The sequence below is a fragment of the Candoia aspera genome, chromosome 2, assembly GCF_035149785.1.
Source record: "Candoia aspera isolate rCanAsp1 chromosome 2, rCanAsp1.hap2, whole genome shotgun sequence".
NCBI lineage: Eukaryota > Metazoa > Chordata > Lepidosauria > Squamata > Boidae > Candoia > Candoia aspera.
In genome coordinates, this window is record NC_086154.1 from 233,540,460 (window position 1) to 233,567,101 (window position 26,642).

Here is a 26,642-nt window from a genome sequence, read left to right on the forward strand (position 1 = left end):
TATGAAGACAGATTTATCTTGTCTATTCTTTTTGCTCATTTAAAGGCCACTAAGCATATTTTTGGAGTTACGGAGCTGAATCTAACTGAATTCATCTCTTACAAACATTCTCCTTTACCTAATTTCATATTATTCAAGTTGTCTGTAGTGACTATAAAACTGAAAGGTAGAATATTTTGCTTTCCTAAGCATTCTTCCTAACTGGATCTATAACCTGGAAGAGTTGTATATGCTTCAGATGTATAATATTTAATGAGATATAACACAGAGAACAGACCAATAAGAGCACTGGGGGCTCTTATTTCTTTTTCACTATGTACCCAACTCTTGTTTCTAAGTATTCATAACCCAAGATAAATAATGAACAAACCAATGCAAGAATGAACCCTTGTTGCCCAATATTTTGGTACATGTTTGAGTCTACCTTTACTGGAGATATGTAGTCCAGACTTGGCTTAAAAACAGAGAACTTGCATAGGAATGCATACCTCATAGTCTGGCCCTCCAAAATGAGACTTTTTTTTAAGCTCTGTCATTGCATTTTTGTATGCTTCTTCTATTCGCCTCCTTTTTTCAACTTCCTACAAAAATATTAAAGTATTTTTTTTCTTAAACAATCACTTATTCAAAAATTAGTCAGACTTTTACAAGTTACTGTATCACAATATAAAGACTGAGGTGTAAAGTCGTCTCTCTAATTATAGTAAATGATCAGCATAAGGAAATCAACAAGAAACATCTAGTTATTGTAGATCTAGCTTTGGGAACAATTAGTTTCAGCCATTAACTATCTAAAGCCCTTAACTAAATAAAAGACAATATAGCAATTAAAACAAAGGAGGAAACTCTAAGAAATGTAGTATATTTATTGCCCATTAAAAGGTACTCATTGATTGCCCTTGTGGTGGAAAACTCATCCAGAAATCACCAACAAATGGAGAGGGTCCAAACCATCATTTATTAGTTCTAAGGTTAACAGGTTACAGTGAGTCATTGCACCCAGAAAAGTCAAGAGCAAGAGCCACAAAGTCACACAGCTCTTATATAGGACGTTGAATAAAGACAGTCTGAGCATGTGTATACATTAGCAGAAGATCTCCCAAAAAGAAATAATTGCTTTACAACTTTTAAGGAAACAAGGTAAGCAGAAAAGAGACATGGGCATCTTTCATGGTGTGACATCATTACAGGCAGATTCCTAGGAAGGAAACTTTGCTATATCAGATGAACCAAGGCTCTGATTGTTATTTTAACAGACTGATCCTGAGTTTTCAGTGGAGGAGAGAAGAGATATGGAGGCACAGGGGTATATAGCTTTGAATCCTGCTTCCTTCCAACGTGTGAACTTTATAATCAGTTAGTCATCACCAGTCACAGATTGGCAAAATAATAAAAACTCCGTACTTAAGGATGCTACATGAGAGATACTACACAGGACTCTCTCTCTCTATATATATATAAATAGAAAGAAAGAAAGACATAAAACTACATCTACATAAGTAAGGTAAAAGGTAAAGGTTTCCCTTGACATTAAGTCCAGTTGTGTCTGACTCTAAGGGGCGGTGCTCATCTCCGTTTCAAAGCCGAAGAGCCGGTGTTTGTCCATAGACACTTCCGTGGTCATGTGGCTGGCATGACTACATGGAACACCGTTACCTGCCCGCCGAAGCGGTACCTATTAATCTACTCACATTTGCATATTTTTGAACTGCTAGGTTGGCAGGAGCTGGGACTAGCAACGGGAGCTCACCCCGTCACAGGGATTCGAACCGCCGACCTTCTGATCGGCAAGCTCAGCAGCTTAGCGGTTTAACCCGCAGTGCCACCACGTCCCCCATAAGTAAGCATATGTATATATTCCAACTTTCTGCACCCTAAAGAAATACACACACAATGCAGAGATAATTGTGTTTTTATGGTTTTTAATTCTGTAAGCTGCCTAGAGTCACCATGTGTGAGTTGGGTGGCCTTATACATTTGTTTAATAAATAAATAAATAATGAAAAGTTTGTTTAAACTATTGCCAAGTGACAGGAACACACAGGTAACAACTATAACTACATTATTAAAATGTTTTTGCTTAACATAGTAACTTAAAGGATTTTGTGGAATTCCTTCAACAGCACTTTTTGGATTATTCAAATTCCAGAGCAATGTATTTTTAGAAACTCTGATAACTAAATATATGATGATATTATGTATAACACAATTAAGTATTCACAACCCTGAGGTTTTCATAACATTTGGAAATATGTCAATAAATGGAAATGTTCAAACGAGATATTAATTCTAGTCCAAATTCTCAAAAGTTGGGGGATGGTATTCTTCCAAAGGTTTGCTGGTGACTATTCAGGAAATCAAAGGTTTAAAAATAATTAATCTTATTTTGTTTAAATAAAGGAATAGAGATATATTATTATATGTTAACTGTTCAAAGTCCTCCAGAACAAAGTGACAATTTATTCTTACCTTCAAAAGTCTTGGTATTTAACATTTTCTAAAATAATTTAAATGCCTAAAACCATTTAAAAAATATCGAAGGAGGTGGGGCCTGTACTGAATCAGAGAAATGGCAGAATTCAGGAGAATACATTGCAAAAACAAAAACATTTTTCTGTTTGCATGAAGCTCCTTTAGATTCAATCACAGTGAATAGACAAATATGTATAGCCAAAATAAAACAAGTATTAAAGTACATTTCAGAATTATACAATCTACTCCAGAAATGAAAGTGATCAACATGTGCATTTACGTTTGAACTGCATATCAAACACAGGTGGTTCCACATAAGATTTCTGAAGCCTATGTTTTAATTCTATTTAAGTAAAAATAGTAGTAAATTCAGATTTGTGGGTAGAGGACCAAAATGGAACATGCAGTATTTGCTGTAAAGAGTATTAATACAGATGAAGACATTTTCAGAGCCGTTGTACTTGCATACATAGTTGAATGTAAATGCAAGTCAGTATCCTCAGTACATCTGAAGTAAAAAAAAAATCACAATTTAATCCTTGCACAAGTTAAGAGTCTTACCTTATCCAATCTTTTCTGCCAGCTCTCCTCACGTTTTACCATTAATTCAATACAATGGGAAAGTGTAGCAAGAATTCCAGCTGTTGTTGCTTTGAAAGTTATAGCTTCACCTTTAAAATCTATACCATTTATTCCCTTGGGCGTTACATGTGGAAACACTAAAACAGATTAGAGATTTATCAGTGTAAACCTTGATTACTCAAATGAATGCTACCTGAAAAAACATTTGATGTAGCAGTGTGCCTATGCAGAGCAAAAATAATTTGGCAACTAAAGTTTATTTGGAGAATACACAGAAAGCTCAGTGGGAGAAATGCCCTCTTGCAACTATATTCCTGTGTACTCTGCTTCTCAGTGCTTTAACTCTACTTTGAAAAACTTGTGTGGGTGGCAGGAATGTTAATATTCTTGTAACAATTGCGGTTTGACAGCTTGAAGTGGGATTTAATTAAAACAGAACCACCTTAAAAGCTAGCAGATACAGCACTTAAAACCAATAATTAACATGCATTTGAATCTAATAATGAACCATTAAAAGTATTTGAAAAAATGATCAGGGCATGGTAATAATGTCCTATGAAGCGGAAGGACATTATAAGATACATAAACAGATGAATTTGCCATAGCTATAGTGATTTCAATGTTTCACAGTGCAACAGCCATCTGTTGCTAAGCTTGTTTGAATAAATGATCTATTTAAAAGTATATGAGGCAGAATGTTACAAAAATACATCAATATATATTAAGGATGGTAAAACATATTATTCAAATCATGTTAGATGTTGTCATATTAAGATTGGAGCTCTCCATTTGCTAAGAGCTGGGATTTAATCAGGTAAGACAAATATATGCTATGCCTAAAACACCTATGACATTCCTGTCAGATGTATTTTAACATGTATGTATGATCGAACTAATGAGTCAAGCCCATCCCAGCTCAATGCCTCCAGATATCTTCAGTTTCCTATCAGAGAAGAGAAAGACATAGCATAAAGTAACAGACTTATTGTATGTAGGAAATGCAAGGATCTACATAAATTTCATTTTAAGTGGTTAGATATATTGTTTGTTATGGAAGCAACATCAATGCATAAAAGAGTTATACAATTTGGATTACAACTTGAAAATACAAAATATTTTAGCATAGCAAATAAGATCTAAGAAAGATTGAATTTATTTAAAATATAATTCATTAATCAAAACAAAACTGTAGTTAATAAGTATTTAAAACACTCCTGAAGGCCAGCAAAGAATGAATGTTAGGAACTTCAAACAAAGTAGAATGATCAGAAGCTTACTGCTGTTTTTCCACATAGAGAGGCAGTACTATACTTTGATTAAAAATAGTTTTATCCTGAAGACTGTTAATATACTATTACTACTACTACTACTAGTCAAATATAGCATTACTAGAGGAAATTACCTAGCTTAACAGCATAGTCAAAGCTGAAAGCTAAGCAGTATCAAAATGCAGTCCTCTTGTTAGTATTAAAAACTTTGTGAAACAGAATTCTAGCTTATGCCCTGAAGAAGGAGACAGGGTGTCAGGCAGACAATTCTGAGAGACAAGTATTACATTTAACACAGATCACCTCTAATAAGATCTGATATTTGGTAACCATAAAATTGGTGCCACTAATAGAGGTAGAAGATATTTCTATAGGGAAATGGGGAAAAAATGGCAAGCGTCTGAATAGCATTCTGAAACCAACTGGGCTTGTTGAACAGATACTGGTCAACACAGAGTCATTCTAGACTCCTTGTTTCTAGTTTCTAGGCTGTTGTCAAGGCAAAAACCACATTACAATAATCTAATATGATGTAAGCACAGCATGAGTGACAATACCTCAGATGAGCATTCACCAAAAGCAGAAATAGCTAGAGCATCAATTAATAGCCATAAGAAATGCTTCTGAATATAAATGCAATACAGTAAGAGCCATAGAGGATCGATCATTCTACTTTTGTTCCAACACAAATTGTCAAGCCTTAAGAAGTTCTATTGTCCTTTGTCCAGAAGTATCAAAATCATTGAAATCAAGTTTTAAAAGTGCTGTAAGATACCTTGAATAAAATTAATAACTTAGGCTCTTTCTTAAACTTATCATAGGATTGCATACAATAGGAAAAAAGACTGATTAAAACAATCATGACATTAGAAAGTAAGAACATGCTATATAACATAAACTCAGTAACTGCATTAATTAAATGAAATGTATGGTTTCAATCTATATCCGTTTACTCAGGCATAAGTCTACCGAATTCGATAAGAATTTATCTGGTGAATATAAGATTGCATTATAAGTCTCTATAGAAGTGTTGATTTCTTTTAAAGCTTGATAGTTTCAAGTGAAAATCTTAAAATCATTTATATATTAGTATATATTTCTTATTAGTACATAGCGTATCATCTGAGTATTTAAAATAAAATATACATTTGAATTAAAGTACGTGATCCTGTGTTTGTTGGCATGAGTTCTAATAATAGAACACATTTAGGATATATATCCTGAAGTAAGATAAGATTAAACATACATATTCCTTATTTTTCTATGCTTGTTATACTAATTTATTTCATGAAGTACTCAAAGGGTCCTTATATATGTTGGTATTATTTGTTTTTCTGCTTGGAAGTAAGCTGCAGAGAAACGCCAGGTATCCATAGTAACAAATGGTTTTCTTAAGTGTTTGGCAAGTGTTTGGCAGAGTCAAAAGGTCAGGCCTCATTTGGTTAACAAGGTTTAAGTCTCCAGTGACCTTATATGGGAAACTGAAACCATCCTCCACTTCACTGCTTCATTTGCATTTAAATAAGCCAGCTTGCCAGAGCCTCCTCTTGGCTTGCTTGTCCTTTTTTGCAGCCTCTCTGTACTTGTAATATGCTTTTTTGTATTTAAGGACTTTGCCCATCCAGGGCTCTGGATGGGGAAATAGTTTATGTTCTATGCTTTGTTTGAATACAATTATTTTTGTTGAAATGCCTGGTGTCTTCTTTCTGATCTCTCGGGCCAAACGCTTTCCAGCACTCTGCACAAACTCCAGCAATATAACCAGAGCATTTGGATTATCATGTATTTAAGTATACCCACATTTTTCTTTACTTCCATTAGTATTATGCAAAAACTCCCCATCTGAACGTGTTGTAGGAAAATCATCTTCATCATCTTCTACCACTACAACAAAGAAATAGATCAATTACTGATGTGCGTAGCATAGAATCAGAAAAGATGGCAGAGAAATAATTGTTTATCAAATATTGTGTGTCAGCTAGTATTTCTGTATTAGTAAACCATGAAAGCATTTTATAAAATCAATATCCACGCTTAAGTTGTATGCATGTTACTAGACATTCATAGCTGTACACTTTTTATACTGTGTATACATCAAGCAGGAAATTAGAAATATTAAAAATGCAAATGCTAGAAGAAATGGTTATGGTTCAGGCATGCTACTGGATAGGTGGGGAGAGATGAGTGCTACTCTGAAACACCAGTCAAGCAAAACAGCTAAGGTAATCTTTAATCAAATCCTTTATTAGTATGCTGATTTCATTTCATGACTTTATCTGCTATATGCTTTTAAATTCTCAATGAAAATAAAAGCCATCTTTAGCTAAACTCATTACAACATCTTCACAAGCTATATTGGAAAAACCAAAATTACATACTGAGAACAGCTGGCCTGTTAAAATAAATGTCAGCACAAATATTCTTTTTCCAACTTAGATATTTAGTATAGTGTCTAAGACTTAATTCTAACCACATTCACTGGGACATTCACTAGGCCCACTAATACAAATAGCAGTGCATAGAATCAGACTGTACTTGGGTATATATAGTTGTGTGAAAAAGGAAGTACACCCTCTTTGAGTTCTATGGTTTTATGTATCAGGACCTAACAGAAATCATCTGGTCCTTAGCAGGTCTTAAAATTAGGTAAATACAACCTCAGATGAACAACAATACATGACATATTACACCATGCCATTATTCATTTTACAAAAACAAAGCCAAAATGGAGAAGCCATGTGTGAAAAACTAAGTACACCCTTACTGCTTCCATAGATATTAAGAAGCTAAGTAGCAGCCAGGTGCTGCTAATCAAATGCCCTTGATTAATTGATCATTAGCAAGTGTGACCACCTCCATAAAAGCTGAAGTTTTAGGAGTTTGCTGGTCTTGAGCATTCAGGTGTATGTTAACACAATGCCAAAGAATAAGGATATCAGCAATGATCTTAGAGAAGCACTTGTTGCTGCCCATCAATCTGGGAAGGGCTATAAGGCCATTTCCAAACAATTTAAAGTCCATCATTCTACAGTGAGGAAGATTATTCACAAGTGGAAAACATTCAAAATTCACCCCAAGGTCAGACTGTGCAATGCTCAGAGAAATTGCAAACAATCCAAGAGTTACATCTCAGACTCTATAGGCCTCAGTTACCATGTTAAATTTAAAGTTTATGACAGTACAATTAGAAAAAGACTGAACAAGTATGTTTTGTTTCGAAGGGTTGCCAGGAGAAAGCCTCTTCTCTCTAAAAAGAACATGGCACCATGGCTTAAGTTTGCAAAGTTGCATCTGAACAGATCACAAGACTTCTGGAACAATGTCCTTTGGACAGACGAGAGCAAAGTGGAGATATCTGGCCATAATGCACAGTGCCATGTTTGGCGAAAACCAAACACAGCATATCAGCACAAAGATCTCATACCTGTCAAGCATGGTGGTGGAGGGGTGATGATTTGGGCATGTTTTGCAGCCACAGGACCTGGGCACCTTGCACTCATTGAGTCAACCATGAACTTCTCTGTATAGCAAAATATTCTAGAGTCAAATGTGAGGCCTTCTGTCTGACAGCTAAAGCTTGGCCAAAATTGGGTCATGCAACAGGACAATGATCCCAAGCACACCAGCAAATCTACAACAGAATGGCTAAAAAAGAAAAGAATCAAGGTGTTGCAACAGCCCGATCAAAGTCCAGACTTCAACCCTATTAAAATGCTGTGGTGGGATCTTAATAGACCTGTGCATAAACAAATGCCTGCAAACCTCAATGAACTGAAGCAATGTTGTAAAGAAGAGTGAGCCAAAATTCCTCCACAATGATGTGAGAGACTGATAAAGTCATATGGAAAATGATTACTTCCAGTTATTGCTGCTAAAGGTGGTTCTACAAGCTATTGAATCATAAGGTGTACTTAGTTTTTCAAACATGGCTTCTCCATTTTGGCTTTATCTTTGTAAAATGAATAATGACACAGTGTAATATATGTTGTTGTTGTTCATCTGGGGATGTGTTTACCTAATTTTAAGATCTGGGACGCAGTGGCGCTGCGGGTTAAACCGCTGAGCTGTCGATCGGAAGGTCGGCAGTTCGAAACCGCGCGGCGGGGTGAGCTCCCGTTGTTAATCCCAGCTCCTGCTCACCTAGCAGTTCGAAAACATGCAAATGTGAGTAGATCAATAGGTACCGCTTCGGCGGGAAGGTAACGGCGTTCCGAGTCGTCATGCTGGCCACATGACCCGGAAGTGTCTATGACAACGCCGGCTCCAAGGCTTAGAAACGGAGATGAGCACCGCCCCCTAGAGTCGGATTCGACTGGACTTTACGTCAAGGGAAACCTTTACCTTTACCTAAGGACCAGATGATTTTTATTATGTCCTAATATGTAAAACCATAGAACTCAGAGGGTGTACTTTCTTTTTCACACAACTTGTACTTTCTAGTTTTATAATTACAATTGCATTAGCACTTTGCTGCTTAGTTACTTATGAATGTGTCCCATCATGCAAAGTTTTCTTAGCTTCAGTGGACTACAGGTAGTCCTCACTGCTCACAATTGGGACTGGCAACTCTGTTTTAAGTTGTAAAGTGAAACATCACGTGACCGTGCCAACTCACAATGTTGAGTTGGGCAGTATGGATGATCTCTGGCGGGAGCAGGATGGAGGCAGTGCATCCATCCTTGCTCTCCTTGACCTCTCAGTGGCTTTCGATACCATCGACCATGGTATCCTTTTGGGACAGCTCAGGGAGTTGGGGTGGGTGGCGTAGTTCTGTTCTTCACCTCCTTCCTCCAGGGCCGATCCCAATCGGTGGTGATAGGAGAGGAGAGATCCGACCCTCAACCCCTCCACTGTGGGGTGCCGCAGGGTTTGGTTCTCTCTCCTATTTAATATCTACATGAAACCACTGGGTGAGATCATCCGTCACCACGGGATGAGGTATCATCAATATGCCAATGATACCCAATTATACATCTCCATCCCAGGTGAGGTAAGTGATGCAGTGACTGCCCTTTCTCAGTGCCTGGGGGCTGTGGGGGCCTGGATGGGGAACAACAGGCTTCAACTGAACCCTGGTAAGACGGAGTAGCTGTGGATTGATGGTGCTTCGCCTTCCAGGAAGTTATCTTTAGTTCTGAATGGGGTCGCACTGCCCCAGACAGACTCAGTGCGTAATCTGGGGGTTCTCCTGGACTCACGACTCCTGCTCAAAGAGCAGGTGGCAGTCGTGGCCAGGAGGGCCTTTGCGCAACTTCGGGTTGTGAGCCAGTTACGCCCATTCCTGGAATGGGAAGCCCTCCAAACAGTCACGCCCTGGTCATCTCCCATATAGACTACTGCAATGTGCTCTACATGGGGCTACCCTGGAAGAGTATCCAGAAGCTTCAGCTGGTCCAGAATGCAGCCGCACGGGCCATTTTTGGTGCCCCTAGGTCGGCACATATAACACCTTTGCTGCACTGAGTGCCAGTTTGCTTCCGGGTCCAATTCAAGGAGTTGGTTATCACCTTTAAAGCCCTACATGGCATGGGGCCAGGTTACCTGAGGGACCGTCTCATCCCCATTACATCGGCCCACCCCACCCGATCATCCAGAGAGGGCATGTTACAGACCCCGTCCGTAAGAGAATTTCATCTGGCGGGGTCCAGGAAATGGGCCTTCTCTGTAGTGGCTCCCACCCTTTGGAACACCTTGCTCCCGGAGGTGAGGCAGGCCCCTTCACTCCTGACCTTCCGGAAGGCCCTGAAGACTTGGTTCTGCTATCTTGCCTGGGGCAGGAAAGTGGGTAACCATTCTTGGGGGTGGATCGCACCCAAGAGGCCCTCCCACCAGCTTGGAATTTTATACCTTCTCGGGTTTTACATTTATTTATTGCATTTTATAATAATTGTAATGGGTCCGGTTTTATGAGATTTTAACATTTCTGATTGGAGTTTGATTTTATTGTAAACCGCCCAGAGTCCCTCTTTTGGGGGTGATGGGCGGTAATTAAAGTTGAATAATAAATAAATAATAAATGTCAGCTTTGGCTGCAGTTGTGAAGCAAACCCTGCAGTCGTTAAGGGCAACATCACATGACCGCAACTTGTGACTTCCTGCCGGCTTCCCCATTGACTTTGCTTGTTGGAAGCTGGCTGTGAAAGTTGCAAATGGCAACCACATGACCATGGGATGCTGCAACCACTGTAAATGCATGCTGGTTGCCAAGTGCCCAAATCATGATCATGGGACTGTGGGGATGCTGCAATGGCTGCAACTTTGAGGACCAGTTGTAAATCTCCTTTTTTAGTGTTGTTGTAACTTCAAACAGTCACTGAATGAGTGGTCGGTAAGTGAGGACTACCTGTAATGCTGATTGGGAAGATCTTACATCCTGCACTAATCTAGCACAAGCCCAAAATTGATACCTAAATTTCATCATATAATCTGTAAGTAGTTCTGCAGTATTTCTTTTATCAGGTAATCATGAAAGAATAGATCAGTTGAAGATAGCAAAAATATAGTGATAGCAAAAATATAGTGAATTGCAAAAGAGCAGGACACTCAAATAAACTATTTCTTCTCTTGAAAGAGGTTATGTTGGAGATTCTTGAACTTTATTTACTGCAACCCCCTAACATCCTAACCAATTAGTGGGACATTGCTTCATGAATAAAACTGATGATTTCATTGGGCTTAGAGTTGAGTAAAAAATAATATATCTATTTCTTTCGATCTCTCTCTCTCAAGGATTTTCAAACTTTATTATTTATTATTACTTATTTCATTCAAGTTAGGTGTCACCCAACTCTAAACTGATTCTGCGTGGCTCACAGTATACTAAGCAATAAAAACCTAATACAAAACAAAAACAAGACAGGATTTGGTCACTTGATACAAAAACATGCAAAAACTCATACAGGGAGAACAATCAGCTCTTCAAGGCCTTACAGAATGCCAACATGATGGGAGCCACATGGATTTCTGGGCAATCTCATTACAGAATGTAGGCACTGTGACACAGAAGGCATGCTTCCTGGGCCCCGATTTCATCAAAGGAACCCAGAGTACATCAATTCTGCCAGCACATATAGGTTGGCCAGAAACTATGGGAGACAAGTGGTCCCTCAAATAATCTGGCTTTATGCCATATAGAGCTTTGTAAGTGATGACCAACTTCTTGAATCGCACCTGGAAGCATAGTGGCAGCCAGTGCAGCTCATAAAGCAGAGCTGGGCATACTGAGGTATGCCCACCACTGCTCATGCTGCTGCATTCTGGACCAGTTGGAGCTTTCAAGGGCAGCCCTATAGAATGTATTGCAGTAGTTGAGCTGTGAAGTGACTAAGGCATGAGTGACTGTCTGAAGGGTCTCCTGATCCAAGAAGGGGTGCAACTGGAGCACCAGATGGAGCCATATAAAAGCCCTTTTGGCTACAGCTGCCATATGCTGTTTCAGCAGGAGCTGTGAGCTGTGAGACTACCAGACTGTGCACCACTCTTGAATGGGGAACTACTATCTCATCCAAGAATACAGATGGAAAATCCCTGGATCCAGGGGACCTTAATATCAATAGCAACTTGGTCTTGGTAGGACTGAGTTGGAGTCGGTTCTTCCCCATCCAAACCCACATAATCTCCAGGAACTGAAACTGGAGCTCTAAACTTGACAGCCTCACTTGGCCAGCCTGGTGTCAAAAGATATAAATAGGTATCATTGGCATATTGATGATGCTGAACCCCAACTAGTGGAAGACTTCACCCAACAGCTTCATCACACACTTTGTGATTAAATTGCCCATTGGGGCTTGCACAGGCAGTGAGCAGCAAAACCTGAAGAAAGTTTTGATTGTGCTCTCACTCCATCGATAGAGTGTTGATCAGATTTAAACAAAATCTGTGACTCCTAAGTTGCTGGTCCCCCCTCCCGTCCCTCAATCACAGGTGGGGAACCCCTGGATTGTGTAATGTGAAAGTAGTTGTATAAATTCATATTATGCCAGCTAAAATGAATGTTACTTTGCAACATATACAATTTTAGAGTGACAGCATAATTTATTTAGTTTAAATGCATTTAAATTAATACCTTTATCTCTCTGAAGTTCATCTTTGGAGACAGCATCAGCACAGGCATCAAAATACTTCTGTAATGTATCAACCTGTCTGCACAATATATCTCTGAAGGTTTCCATTTCAGCAAGCTTCTCACGCAAACTGTGACCTTTCTGAAAATCGTTGAGGTAAAATGTTCAGTTGTACTAATTCAAATATATGTTCAGACTTTTAACAGGACACAATGTGTTAATTCAGCACACATACACTATATATATTTATCTTTCAATGTTTATATAATTAAGTAATTACTGAGATTATCCTCCTACTTGAACATTTGTTTTACGTATCCTGTCTATTAATTCAATGACTAACTATAAACATTATACAATGTCCTTTACATATATAACAAAGCATTGAGGCTGGTATAACTCTTTATGAACAGCACACAAAACACACACTTGAGAGTTGTATAGCATTGCTCTAAAGTAATGCTAGAGGACCTTAGAGATCTACTAAATAATGAGGCACAGAGGTCTTATGGAATTACTTCATGTCTTTTACTAGCCAAAGGTCTCCCCACTGCCTAAAACTCCCAACCTTGTGCTTATGTGTCAGTCCTATAAGATAGACTAGTCTAAGAAACCAATGCCATATAGTTCAGGACTTTTATTGTAACAGCTATAGTAAAAGAATCTTGCAAGTCTGAATGTGCTTCCCCCTTCCTCCCTCCATCTTTGTGTGAACTAGGAAGGAGTCTTTCTGAGAGGTTTACTCAAATTAGTTTCTAGGAATGGGCTCAAGTCCCACATCTGACTGTTGCCTTGGTAGTGGCTCTTCCTCCCTTCCTACAAGGCCATTCCCTATTCCTTCTACATTAAGTGGTATTCAGGTACATTGTTTCTGACCCCATGTATTTTTGCCCACATGTGAAAATTTAACAGAACTCATCAATAAAACATGCATTGTCAAAGTATTTTCAGTGTTTCTTTATGTACATATTTCTGAAACATAATTCAACAGGTTTCTTTCAAAAATATCATGATTGTTCATCTCTAACCTTGAACGAAGAGGTTGATGTTGCAGAGTACCCACTTGCTCCAGATACAAGGGATACCATAGAGCCATGACGTCGCAAACTTGACTCTGATCCATATCCAGATTCAGTCTGAAGAACGAATACATGCATTAATTATGGAATAAGGAAGCAGACCTTTATTAAATAAATTGCTCAAAACTGGTATTCTAAAACAAAATAATGGAATAGAGAAAGGCATCCAGAGAAGGATATACTACTTTAAGTAAATGAAGAAGCCATCACCTGAAAACTTAGCTGGTTGTAGGAATGGAGGGGAAAAAGTTATTATGAACTGCAAAGTACTTTCTGTCAAATCTGTTTCCAGAAATTATCTAGTGAAAAACTAAGGAGAAAAACAGATAAATTTCGTTGAAGTTAACTAAATACCAGGGAAATATGGAAATAAATATTTCCAATTTTCTTTTCCCTCCTGTCCCCCACCACCCAGCCCTCCAATAGGAGAAACTTGAGCAAACAGCTTAGAGGTATCTCCTCTTGCAATTCCTGGCTATCTACCCTCTTAGGCTTTAGTTAAGCAAATTGGAGCCACTTCTAACAGACAAACTGAGGTTGTTCACAGAAATAGTGACCTTCATGACACTTGAATTCTCAATTTTAGCTATGAGTACAGAAAGTTCACAACTCAAGATTCCTGACTTCTGTTAAAATAAATAATTTTCAATGCCATTTGTCAGCACAAGTGCTCCATAACTGGACATTTTATGCAACTAGGATATTTTTCTTATTGTTTTGATGTATCTCTATGGATTACTTACAAATAAGCTTTTCTTGAGAATATTTTCCCATGCAAGTATTTGGCTTAATTGTGAATTTCTGTGAAAAGGATGAATTATTGCCATGTAATTTTAATCTCATCTTTAAAAAATACACATTTTATCTAAAATTACTAAGGGGATAATGAAAGAACTATTTGACAAGGTATCAAATTTATATGTAGAAATAATCAAAATTCAGAAAAAAAAATAAATGAGTAATGTACAGTGTGTTGCTGCATAATCAAAGTCGTGTCATGTTTTTAAAAACTAACGAAACTCTGATATTATGGAGAGGGAAAAGCCAGGAAAAGGATGCAAACAGAATGACCTGGATAGATAAGCAGATAAACTGATTTCTAAAAACTAGTTCTTCTGGTTAAATAAGAAAATAAAAAGATAAGTTTCACCCAGCAAGATAAAAAAGCTGTTACTCTTTATAGATTCTAATAAATCATGTGCTGTTAGGTTGGTGTTGTCTCTGAGTGATCATAAAGTTAGACCTGCTCCAGGATGATCTGTCCCCAGCCTAGATTGTCAGGAATCTTCTCCAATACTGAAGTTCAAAAGCATCAACAGTCTTTCCTTCCAGTTCCTTCAAAGTCCAACTTTTACTTTCATATGTGGATACTATCTAATACTAATTCAGTTTTTCATATTGCATTGAAGTAGCTTACCAATAGCATTTTGTTCTTGTCCTGAATCAGAATCTTAACTAATCATAAACATTACAGTGTGCAGAGAGTCAGGATTTAAGCAAGCAAGCAAGCAAGCAAGCAAATGACCCTTCTCCCTGCTGGAAAGTTCTAAAAACAGACACAAAACAATAAATAATTCAAACCTGAACAGTGTATAGATTCAGTTCCATACCAATATATTAAATTAGGAGTTTTTTGCTGTTGTATTGAATACAGCGCTTAAATATACTTCCAGATTTCACTGTATATAGTATATTGGAAAATCAATCAGTTCTACCAAAGAATTGCAGTAGTGATCACTAGAGTGAGGATTTCTATGACCTAAAAATGTTAGAAATATGCAAGCATTTATGACCTTAAAACTGTTTAAATATGACCAATTAAACCAAAAATATGACTTTTAAAGCAAAAATATGACTTTACAATTTTTCTGAAATTAGCACCCAATTTTTAAAAATCTGTGCTTACACACACACAAATTAAAAGGTTTATTCACTTCTTCAGCAAAGGATCGTTACCTTGTCACGGTGCTGGAGCTTGAGTACCTCAATGATGCCATGACTTAAACCGTGAAGGGCCACCCAAGACAGGAAGGTCATGACAGAGAGGTCAGACTAAATGCAATCCCTGGGGAAGGTAATGGCAACCCACCCCAGTATTCTTGCCATGAAAACTAAATGGATCAGTACAACCAGAGATATGTCGGTATACCATCGGAAGATGAGACCCCCAGGTCGGAAGATGGTCAAAATGCTACTGGGGAGGAACAGAGGATGAGTTCAACTAGCCCCAGACGTGATGACGCAGCTAGCTCAAAGCCGAAAGGACGGCTAGCGGCCGACGGTGCTAGTGGTGAACGGCGAATCCGATGTTCTAAGGATCAACACACCATTGGAACCTGGAATGTAAGATCTATGAGCCAGGGCAAATTGGATGTGGTTATTGGTGAGATGTCAAGATTAAAGATAGACATTCTGGGCGTCAGTGAACTGAAATGGGCCACTTCACATCAAATGACCACCAGATCTACTACTGTGGACAAGAGGACCACAGAAGAAATGGAGTAGCCTTCATAATTAATAGTAAAGTGGCTAAAGCAGTGCTTGGATACAATCCAAAAAACGACAGAATGATCTCAATTCGAATTCAGGGCAAGCCATCTAACATTACACTGATCCAAATATACGCCCCAACCACAGATGCTGAAGAAGCTGAAGTAGAGCAGTTCTATGAGGATCTGCAGCAACTTATATCCCCATACCAAAAAAGGGAAACACTAAAGAATGTTCAAACTATCAAACAGTGGCACTCATTTCACACGCCAGTAAGGTAATGCTCAAGATCCTGCAAGGTAGACTTCAGCAATTCATGGAGCGAGAATTGCCAGATGTACAAGCTGGGTTTAGAAAAGGCAGAGGAACTAGGGACCAAATTCCCAGTATCCGATGGATAATGGAAAAAGCCAGGGAGTTTCAGAAAAACATCTATTTCTGTTTTATTGACTATTCTAAAGCCTTTGACTGTGTGGACCATAACAAATTGTGGCAAGTTCTTAGCGGTATGGGGATACCAGGTCATCTTGTATGCCTCCTGAAGAATCTGTATAACAACCAAGTAGTAACAGTAAGAACAGACCACGGAACAACGGACTGGTTTAAGATTGGGAAAGGAGTACGGCAGGGCTGTATACTCTCACCCTGCTTATTCAACTTGTACGCAGAACACATCATGTGACATGCTGGGCTTGAGGAATCCAAGGCTGGAGTTAAAATCTCTGGAAGAAACATTAACAATCTCAGATATGCAGATGATACCACTTTGATGGCTGAAAGTGAAGAGGAACTAAGGAGCCTTATGATGATGGTGAAAGAAGAAAGCGCAAAAGCTGGCTTGCAGCTAAACCTCAAAAAAACCAAGATTATGGCAACCAGCTTGATTGATAACTGGCAAATAGATGGAGAAAATGTAGAAGCAGTGAAAGACTTTGTATTTCTAGGTGCGAAGATTACTGCAGATGCTGACTGCAGGCAGGAAATCAGAAGACGCTTAATCCTTGGGAGAAGAGCAATGACAAATCTCAATAAAATAGTCAAGAGCAGAGACATCACACTGACAACAAAGGTCCGCATAGTTAAAGCAATGGTGTTCCCCGTAGTAACATATGGCTGCGAGAGCTGGACCATAAGGAAGGCTGAGAGTAGGAAGATAGATGCTTTTGAACTGTGGTGTTGGAGGAAAGTTCTGAGAGTGCCTTGGACTGCAAGAAGATCCAACCAGTCCATCCTCCAGGAAATAAAGCCAGACTGCTCACTTGAGGGAATGATATTCAAGGCAAAACTGAAATACTTTGGCCACATCATGAGAAGACAGGACACCCTGGAGAAGATGCTGATGCTAGGGAGAGTGGAGGGCAAAAGGAAGAGGGGCCGACCAAGGGCAAGATGGATGGATGATATTCTAGAGGTGACAGACTCGTCCCTGGGGGAGCTGGGGTGTTGACGACCGACCGGAAGCTCTGGCATGGGTTGGTCCATGAAGTCACGAAGAGTCGGAGGTGACTAAATGAATAAACAACAATTCTTCACTTCCAGTGCAGAAGTGCTAGTATTGAAGGAATCAAATGAACATTTTGAAAGTAAAATGGTCATCCCTGGATTAGTTTTCATTAACAGCAGAACTGCATCGGATGACCACGTGCATCTTGAAATTATCAAGCTCAAAACTCCATCTGTTGTCCACCAGTATGTTCTTTTATCTGGAGAAACTCCGTTCGACATCACAAGAAGGTATGGGAACATATCTGAAAAAAGCAAACTCACCTGGAGAAAATTCTGGCTTGAAGTCTTCAAATTTTGCTTCGAGTCCATTTAGAACATTAGTTATTTTGCAAAGTGTTGAATAACCCAGATTAGATTGTAGTACTCTTTGCAGTTTGTCACTAATTTTTTCAGCCACTTTCCCCTTTGCTTGCTTTAAATCACTCTGTTTGTTTTACAATGTTCAGTGCATCACTAAATTCCATTCCTACAGTTTCAAGGCGGGTGACTGCTCTTGATAATCCAGTGAAGTTAGATCCTATATATGCTAAGTTTCCAGGAAGGTTTCAGAAAAGGAATCTTGCACAATCTTGATGAAGATTCACAACAGTCAAATTCTTTAACTATCCACTGCAAGGAAGCATAATTTGTGAAATAATACATAGCCGCATCCAGCCAAGTTCCCCAATGTGTCACAACAAGTTGGGGAGGGAGAGCCAAAGTAGGAGCAATTTCTTTGAACTTTTGTACTCGAAGTGGAGCTTTAATGAACATTTTTTTCCCATTTGAAATTATCTTATCTATACCAGGATAGTTGCTTCGAATCTCTTCAGCCACTCTGTGTAAACCATGTGCAAGGCATGTGATATGGATCATTTCTGGATAAAGAAGTTTAAGTCCCTTGGCTGATTTAGTCATGTATGGAGCCACATCTATTACAAAGAGGATATTTCCCCTTTTTACACCATCCAGCCAGAGTAGTTTCATAGAATTGTCAAAGAGCATAGCAATAGTGGAATTGTTTACTTTTTGTAGAGTTTCACGCATTAGAAGAAATATTTCACCAGGCTTGTCACATTCAGAGTGCCAATAATAACACTGGCTACATATCTTCCATTTACATCACTTTTTCATCTATTGAAACCCATATTTTATTGTTGTCAACAGCAGATCTTATCTTTTCTAACACATCTCCATAGCAGGCAGAGATGTAATTTTTCCTTACAGTTGATTCATTTGGAATTGGGTGACTGGTGTACTTCTCCAAAAAATGCTTGAGGCTACCACTACCAAATTTCCTTAAGGGAATATTTGAAGTAACCATCATTGTACAGATGTTATGAGTACTGATGGTGAGCAGGAGGGGGCCCCTATCCCTTGGGGGAAATGCATGCGTAGTTTAGAGGCTTTGAACTGTCCTTCAAAGAAACTCAGAGCAGACCCGCCTTGAGTTTTGGGTTTATCTGTGTGGGTTTCCCACGCTCTTTCAGTTTGGCAGGATTTCTTACTACTAGAGCTTTCAATAAACACTAGAGACCAACTCACTGTCTCAACGTGGTACTTCACTCTAAGTCAGGACAACAGAGATCCTTACAAAATTCTGACTGGGTATTTGATGAACCTGCAGTTGAACAAGAAGCTCTCTCGAAAAGGAGACGTTGCCTATTCTCAGTGAAGGTAAATCTTGCTAAACTCCTCTTGTGTTTTGTGGTGTCACAATGTTGTTGAATATTAAAACACCTTTGGGCCGATACCTTAACTTCACACAATTTACAAAACAAAATATCACCATCACTACTGAAAATCTGCTCCCCAAATTCTTGAACAAGACACGGTAATTTCACACTCACTGAACATCTACTTTTAGGCATGTTGAAATCAGATTGCAGCTCTCACGTGACTCCACCCCCTCAAACACACACACACACCTCTGAGTTGGGGAGCAAATGAGAGAGAGAGAGAAAAAAGGCAAATTCTCACTCTTTTTTTCAGGCCTGATCAGGGGAGAAGCCTCTGCCCGCTGAAGTCATTTTAAAAAAGGTTGCTCTCCCTCTCTTACACACACACACACACAGTCCTGAGTTGAGGAGCAAAGAAGAAAAAGAAAAAACAGGCAAATTCTTACCTTTTTTTCAGGCCTGGACAGGGAAGAAGCCTTTGTTCCCACCTCTCTCTCTCTCCCTCTCTCTCACACACACACCCACTCCCTGAGTTGGGGAGTGAATAAGAAAAAAAAAAAGGCAAATTCTCACTTTCTTTGCTGGCTCGAACTTGCTGGCTTATCAGGAGGGTTGCCAATGACCAAAATATGACCAAAATATGACCAAAATATGACGTTTGTTACAAAATTAAGCAGAAATATGACACAACACCCTTAAAATGTCAAAATATGACTTTTCAGGCAAAATAAAAAGCATCTAATCCTCACCAGATTACTCTAAAACATGTTTTAACTTACTTATAAATTCAAATAAAGGTTCCAGAAAAAATGTGACATGTCACAGAAATCCTCGCCTTAGTGATCACATTTGCTAGAATAGCCACTGAGCACTTCTCTGTGCATGGTCAGTATTTGCATATTCTGAGACACATTATTTCAAAGGCAGAACTATGGTTTAATTCCAACTGGGAAAAAAGCTAATTTCAGAGTCTGACACTTTAGCTTCAAAATGGTAGGAGATGATCTGAGGAAGATGAGGCATGCTCTGTGCACACTGAACAGAGAGTAGCAAAGGGCAGAATGATGATGAAAAGCAACAGATTTTTGTGTGGCATAATGAGTAAGCTGAAGAGCATAGGTCACTCACAGAGAAGGGGAGGGAATGTGGAAGATATAGGTGGGTTGCAGCATATAGTCTTTATGAAGATTTGTAGAATGAGACTAGTACGACGTAGGAACTCTGATTACAAGGAGGAAGAAAATCAGCATGAAATAAAAAAATAACTTTCCTTATAGAACTTGGTTCACTGTATATCAGTGCCACATGAGGACGTGTGTCACATGACTACTGCATCAGCCAGAGAGTCATAGCACTGATTTTTTTTCCCAAAAAGTCTGTACAAAAAAAAAGTACAGAAGTCTGTAGTAGCAGCAAGGCTCTGAAGAAGAATCTGGATCCCTGAGACTGAAACTCCAGGTAGACGCACCTCCCTACCCTGTTGCTACTACTAGAGCCTGTCCATTTTTTTTAAAATAAGAATTTTATTAAGTTTCAAGCAAAGATAAACAAAAAAGAAAAAACTACAAAAGAAAAAAGAAAAAGCTAAAATAGCGTGGAAACACAAGAGAAATTTTTTTAAAATTACAAAAAGAGGTGATTCTGACTTTTAACAGCAAGGATATACAACAATTTTCCATAATCAATCCCTTACTCTATATTAAACCAAAATCACATTATTTCTATAAATCATTCCATTGGCACATTATAAACATCACTAAATACAGTTGCTCCCTCCCCTTATATTAAAAGAATACATACACACACACCCCTAATCAACTTCCCCCCAAAGATATTATTTAATTATTTCCTTCCTACTATTATTCTATACATTTCTGTCTACTATAATAAAGATCAAACTAAAAAACATGTCTGCCATTATACTTGATAATACAATTTTAATAATCTTAATCATATTAAACCCAAAACCAGACTTTATTCTTTTAATTATACCTTAATAATCTTAATCCAAATCATTAAAGATAAATGAAGTCAGCGAAACCCTAAAAGCAATCCAGATAAATATTCTTAAACCCTTATCCCACTTCAAAATAGACCAGAGCATTCACATATCCCCACAATGCCCCCAGAGCTTTTTTCTTAAAAAAATTGAACAGCCCAACTGCCCTCCTCAAAAACTCCAACTTCTCTTCAGGAGACCTCCCATACATAACAACCCCTTTTTTTCCATGGCATTCCATCAGAAGCTCAATTTCACTTATGGCTTGCAACTCGATCTCTCCCTTTAATTTCTTCAATTTGACTATCCAATCTTCATCCAGCATTCCAACAGAAGTCGAAGAGACATTTCTGTCACTGTTAAATTCCTCAGTTTCATCCACGACATCCCCAACCAGATGACACATTTTAGACCTCATATTTTCCACAATGTCCTGAATGACTTGCATAAAAACTTGGTAGGAATCAGAAAGAATCTGTTTAAAATCTCGGTGGAAGTCAGAGAAAGTGTTTAAAATCCTCCATGTCTCTCGCAGTAGATTATGGCGCCCCCAGGAGCTTAGCCAGCGAAAGTCGAAGATACGAAGGAATTCCAGAATGTGTTTACATAAGCAAAAGTGAGCTATGCAGACAATTTCCCAGGGAAAGTAGAAGCAGAAAACTAAAAGTTCAAAACAGCTGATTCAACGTGTAGGAAAATGCTAGTATCTTCAAATTTCGTATAAAAATAACAACAGGGAGACATTTATTTACTCTCGATCCTCTTTAATATTTGGATGAAAAACAAACCAAAACTTTAAAAGAATTTTTTAAAAAAAAAATTAATCCCAAAAATAATGATAAGCACCAAGAGAACCTGCTTCTCCTTGCTGTAGAAAGCCTCTCTTAGGGTACGCGTACTTAAAAGAAATATAAATTGGGTGATTTAGAAATGGGGTGGCTGGTCTTAAGTGTCCCTTTAAGACTACAGTGCGGCTTGGAAAATTGTGATGTCCCAGCCTCCCAGCTGCTCTTACCAGTTGAGCGCAAATGCTGTTTGCAATCTTCTGGCTGCAAGGAGCCATCCGGAGGACAGATGGGGTGATTCCAGGTGTTTTCCTTTTTCTGGAAAAACACTCCTGGGCTTCAGGAAAAACCTACCTGAGCCTGAAAAAACTGCTGCATTGTCAGTTCTGCCAGCTGAGCCCACAGGCGCAGCTGTTCAGTCTACCATGTCCCCATCAGAAGTCACTACCAGAGTCTGTCCTGAGCAATCACCTATATAGGGCTTGTGGATCCCACTATTTCCCTTGTATGCGGGGCCTCTCCTCTGTCTTAGGTGCCCTGGGACGGTGAGGGATCAAGACCATCACAACCCAGACCATGGCCTGATCATCCCCACTTTCTTTCCTGCTACAGCTTAAGGGCTTCAGCTTCAAAAAGCATATATCTGTGCCCAGAGAGGGCAGGATTCCTAGATTTACAATGAGGTGCTGATTCAGTTATGGCCTCAGTGACAGCATCATCTTGCAGCCCTAGGAGTGCAGCTGTTCACTGAGCTGCCATGCCTAGTTGCAAATCCATTTCTTCTCAATCTAAGGAAGAATGCATAGAATGCCTGGTGGTATCAGCAAGGTGCTGTACTATTTCAGCAGTCACTCTGTCGCTATGTATATCAATGAGGTAGTTTCTATTGTTCTGAGCTGCCAGAAATCCAGCATCCTTCTTTTCCTCCCATCCCTGTTTTCTTCAGTCTTCTACCTCGTGTGTGCTTTTGCTTTCCCTGTTACACCACAAGGCAGGGAGCAAAGGTGCTTTGGGGTTAATCCCTAACAACCAAGAAATGTGGGCCCTGCAGGGCTTACTCTTTCCTAAATGTTGTAGCAGGCTGCAGAAGATTTATTCTAACTTGTTATAATATATAAAACTAACAGTGTACATGGCACCTGAAGAATTCCAAGGTAAAGATAACAATATGAAAGTAACATCCTGATACTCTGATAAAGCTCAAGAGTGCCACCTAGAGCAACTGGGTAAGTTTTGATTATGCTGGGGTGCTTGACAATCTTTTTTCCCCATTTTATAGCCAAACTTAATTTCTTTTGCACAATAGCTTACTCAGACATGTTTTAATGTGGCGGGCACTGCTATGCAATTTCACATGTTAAAGGTGTCCTTTTAAAAAATAAAACACATTACATTAAAATATTTTTAAATGATGATGTTGATGACTGAAGATCAGTTGGCACCATCTAGTGATACTATAGGAGCCATGGCATCTGTGAGTGTAACATTGCCAACTCCTGGTTTACCTAGTTGAAAACAATTAGATTTTAAATTATTTTAGTATAGGGTCACTGAAAAGGCAGGTTTAATTTTAAAAAAATCTGACTTCTGTTATTAGAGATGAGTGTATCCATCAAACTGAGAGATGAAGAGTCAATTACCCACTGACAGTATAGCACTTGCTTACAATAAGGACTGAGAATTAACAGGACAAATCAGAACCTTTATGCTACAGAGAGATGACCTGAGGTAGACAAGGCATGATATGCACATTGAACAGAGAGGAGCAAAGGGCAGAATCTTGATAAAAAGCAGCAGACCACTGTGTAGCATAATAATTAAGCTGAAGAGCATAGGTCACTCACAGAGAAGGGGAGGAGATGCGGAAAGGTATAGGTGGGTAGCAGCATATAGCCATTAGGAAGAATTGTAGAACAAGGTTAGTGTGGAGGCAAGTAAAGAACTTGGATTACAACTAGGAAGAAGAGAAACAGCAAAGAACAGAGCTGTAGAAGATAGAAAGAGAGCATAAACTGTTGTGTCAAAAACAGAATATGAGTCAAGGAAGGGGGGACAGAGTAGAGGTTATTGTGTTTTTTTTAATTTGGCAGCAAGTAACTGCCATTTTAATCGAGGTAGTTTCAGTACTGTACAGAAGTAAACCAATTTTCGTGGATCTGCCAAGCTCTATTCAACTTTCTATTTCTATACAGTACTGCTATTCTATATTGTCTTCCTGCTATCTTTCAGACCTTAAGACTCTGCTAATTTTCATCTTCTCCAGCAATTTCTTATTCTTCCTCTGAAGTTTCAACATTTATGGTTCTAATTCCTGCAATCTACCTGCTTCTTATATTCTCTTCCTTTAAAATTGAATAGTATTTCCTACATGCTCTTGTGTCTGACCTCTCTGCTAGGAAATTCTTTAGTCTCATTACTTTTTTAACATTAAAGAAAGTTTGTTCTCTCCACTTCCTTGGATCCAAATTCTGTCTAAGGCAAGGATGACAATAAACAGCAACTGAGTGTAGCTATTGGTTTCCTACTTGTAGCCAAAGCAGAATGGAAATGACTGTGCAGTGCAAACTCAATTAGTGCACAATCAATTACAACATATGTCACAAAGCATGATGGTGACACATGGGACATTGCTGTCTCCACTGTGTAGCAGCAGTATCAGGGAAAACATTAGTATTCATGATTGCTTTCTACTTCTCATCCCCTTCCATGATTTTTAGCCTACTGATCTGGCAACCTGCCCTGCAATGTTTTGAAATGATCCCTCCATAGTCAATTTTGTCTAGCTGTAGATTTCTATTTCTTCCTAGCATTGCCATTTTGACAAGTCTGCTATGACAGCCTGAAGGTACTCCTTTCGCTGTTGTAGCTTAGGACTGCAATTAAATGCCTTTGAAGAACAAAACAGTTGGATAACTAAGCCACAATAAATTCACCTATTCCTCCTTTTCATTTGTTTGTGGCCTTAATATCTTTCTGATCTACATAAACTCTAGGAATCCTAAATGTTTTTTCTCCACCCTTGATGTTCTACTGTTTTCTCCCTTTCACTCTTCAAGATTCCCAGGCATGTGGCTTCCGGTGGGAATGGTGGACTGAATGGCTGTGCCCAGTGATTCAGCAGGTGGAGCTGACAACGCGATAATTCTTTTCGGGCTCAGGCAGGTTTTCTTGAAGCTCAGAAATGTTTTCTGGATCAAGGAGAATACCTGGAATCATCCCATCTGTCCTCAGGATGGCTGCTTATAGCCAGAAGATCGTAAACAGTGTTTTGCTTTTGACTGGTAAGAGCCAGCTGGGAGGCAGGGACTTCATCACTTTCCAAGCTGCTCTGTAGCCTTAAAGGGACACTAAGACCAACCACCCCATTTCTAAATCACCAATTTGTATTTTTTTTTTAAAGTATATATACCCCAAGAGAGGCTTTCTACAGCAAGGAGAAGGTAGTTCTCTTGGTACTTAATGTTATTTTTGGGATTATTTAAAAAAAAAAAATCTTTTAAATTTTGGATTTCATTTCCCTTCCAAAGGAAATTCCAAAGATTGAGAGTAAACAACTGTCTTCCTGTTATTTTTGAATTAAATTTGAAGATATTAGCATTTTCCTACACGTTGAATTGGCTGATTTGAACCTTCGGCTTTCTGTTTTCACTCTCCCTTGAGAACTGTCTGCTATCTCACTCTCACTTTATGTAAACACACTTTGGAACTCTTCCATATTTTCGACTCTTGCTGGTTAAGCTCCTAGGGGGTGCCATAATCTACTACGTGAGACATGGAGGATTTCAAACAGATTCTTTCTGACTTTCACCAGGATTTTAAACAGATTTCTTCTGACTTCTATCAAACTTTTATGCAAGATATCCAGGACATTGTGGAAAATATGAGATCTAAAATGTGCCATCAGGATGGGGATGTGGTGGATGAAATTGAGGAATTTAAGAGCGATAGAAAGGTTTTTCTTTAAGACTGAGATTGGGATTTTTATTGAGATGCTGGATGAAGATTGGATAATGGAGTTGGAGAAATCTAAGGGAGAGAGTGATCTGCAAGCCATAAGTAAAATTGAACTCCTGGTGGAATGCCATGAAAAGAACCTGAAATCTTTGAGGGGGGAAGTTGGGATGTTTGATTTTCTCAAGAGGAAAGGTCTGTGCACATTGTGGGGATATGTAACTGCTTTCATTTATTTTGAAGTGTGATAAGGGTCAAGTTCATCTGGTTTGCTTTAAGGATTTGATTGATGCTACTTGCCTTTAAAGATTTGGATTTACTGTTTTGAATTGGCTTTGTTTTTTTGGTTTAAGACGAAAGTTATTAAAACTGTTGTATAATAGAAGTGGGATAAAAATAAATAAAATAAAATAAAAATAAAGAATGTTTATCTGGTTTTAAGGATTTGATTGATGTTATTACCTTTTAAAGATATGAAATTACTGTTTTGAATTCTCTTTGTTTTTTGGGTTTATTAAGATTGGGATTATTAAAATTGTTGTACTATTAAGTATAATAGCAGAAAACTTATGTGCTTTTTAATTTGATTCTTACTATAGTAGACAAAAATGTATAGAATAGTGGTAGGAAGGGAATAATTAAATATTTTTTATCTTTTGGAGGGGAGAAAGATGTTTAGGAGGTTTATATTATTATTTTTTCTTTATTTTAATATAAGGGGGATGTCATGAGTACCGATGGTGAGCAGGAGGGAGCCCCTATCCAGGAGGGAAAACGCATGCGTAGTAT

At 38.6% G+C, this 26,642-nt stretch overlaps 1 protein-coding gene across 3 annotated transcripts in view; it reads right to left on the minus strand.

The window, feature by feature from the left end:
• CERT1 (ceramide transporter 1) overlaps positions 1–26,642 on the minus strand; it is a 79,811-nt gene that overhangs the window by 31,403 nt on the left and 21,766 nt on the right. For all 3 annotated transcript variants that reach the window (XM_063295529.1, XM_063295528.1, XM_063295530.1), the window contains exons 4-8: positions 13,414–13,521; positions 12,388–12,526; positions 6,123–6,206; positions 3,034–3,191; positions 489–581 (exon numbers count right to left, since the gene is read on the minus strand). In XM_063295529.1, the coding sequence (XP_063151599.1) occupies positions 489–581; positions 3,034–3,191; positions 6,123–6,206; positions 12,388–12,526; positions 13,414–13,521 (582 nt within the window). The remainder of the gene's footprint in view (positions 1–488; positions 582–3,033; positions 3,192–6,122; positions 6,207–12,387; positions 12,527–13,413; positions 13,522–26,642) is intronic.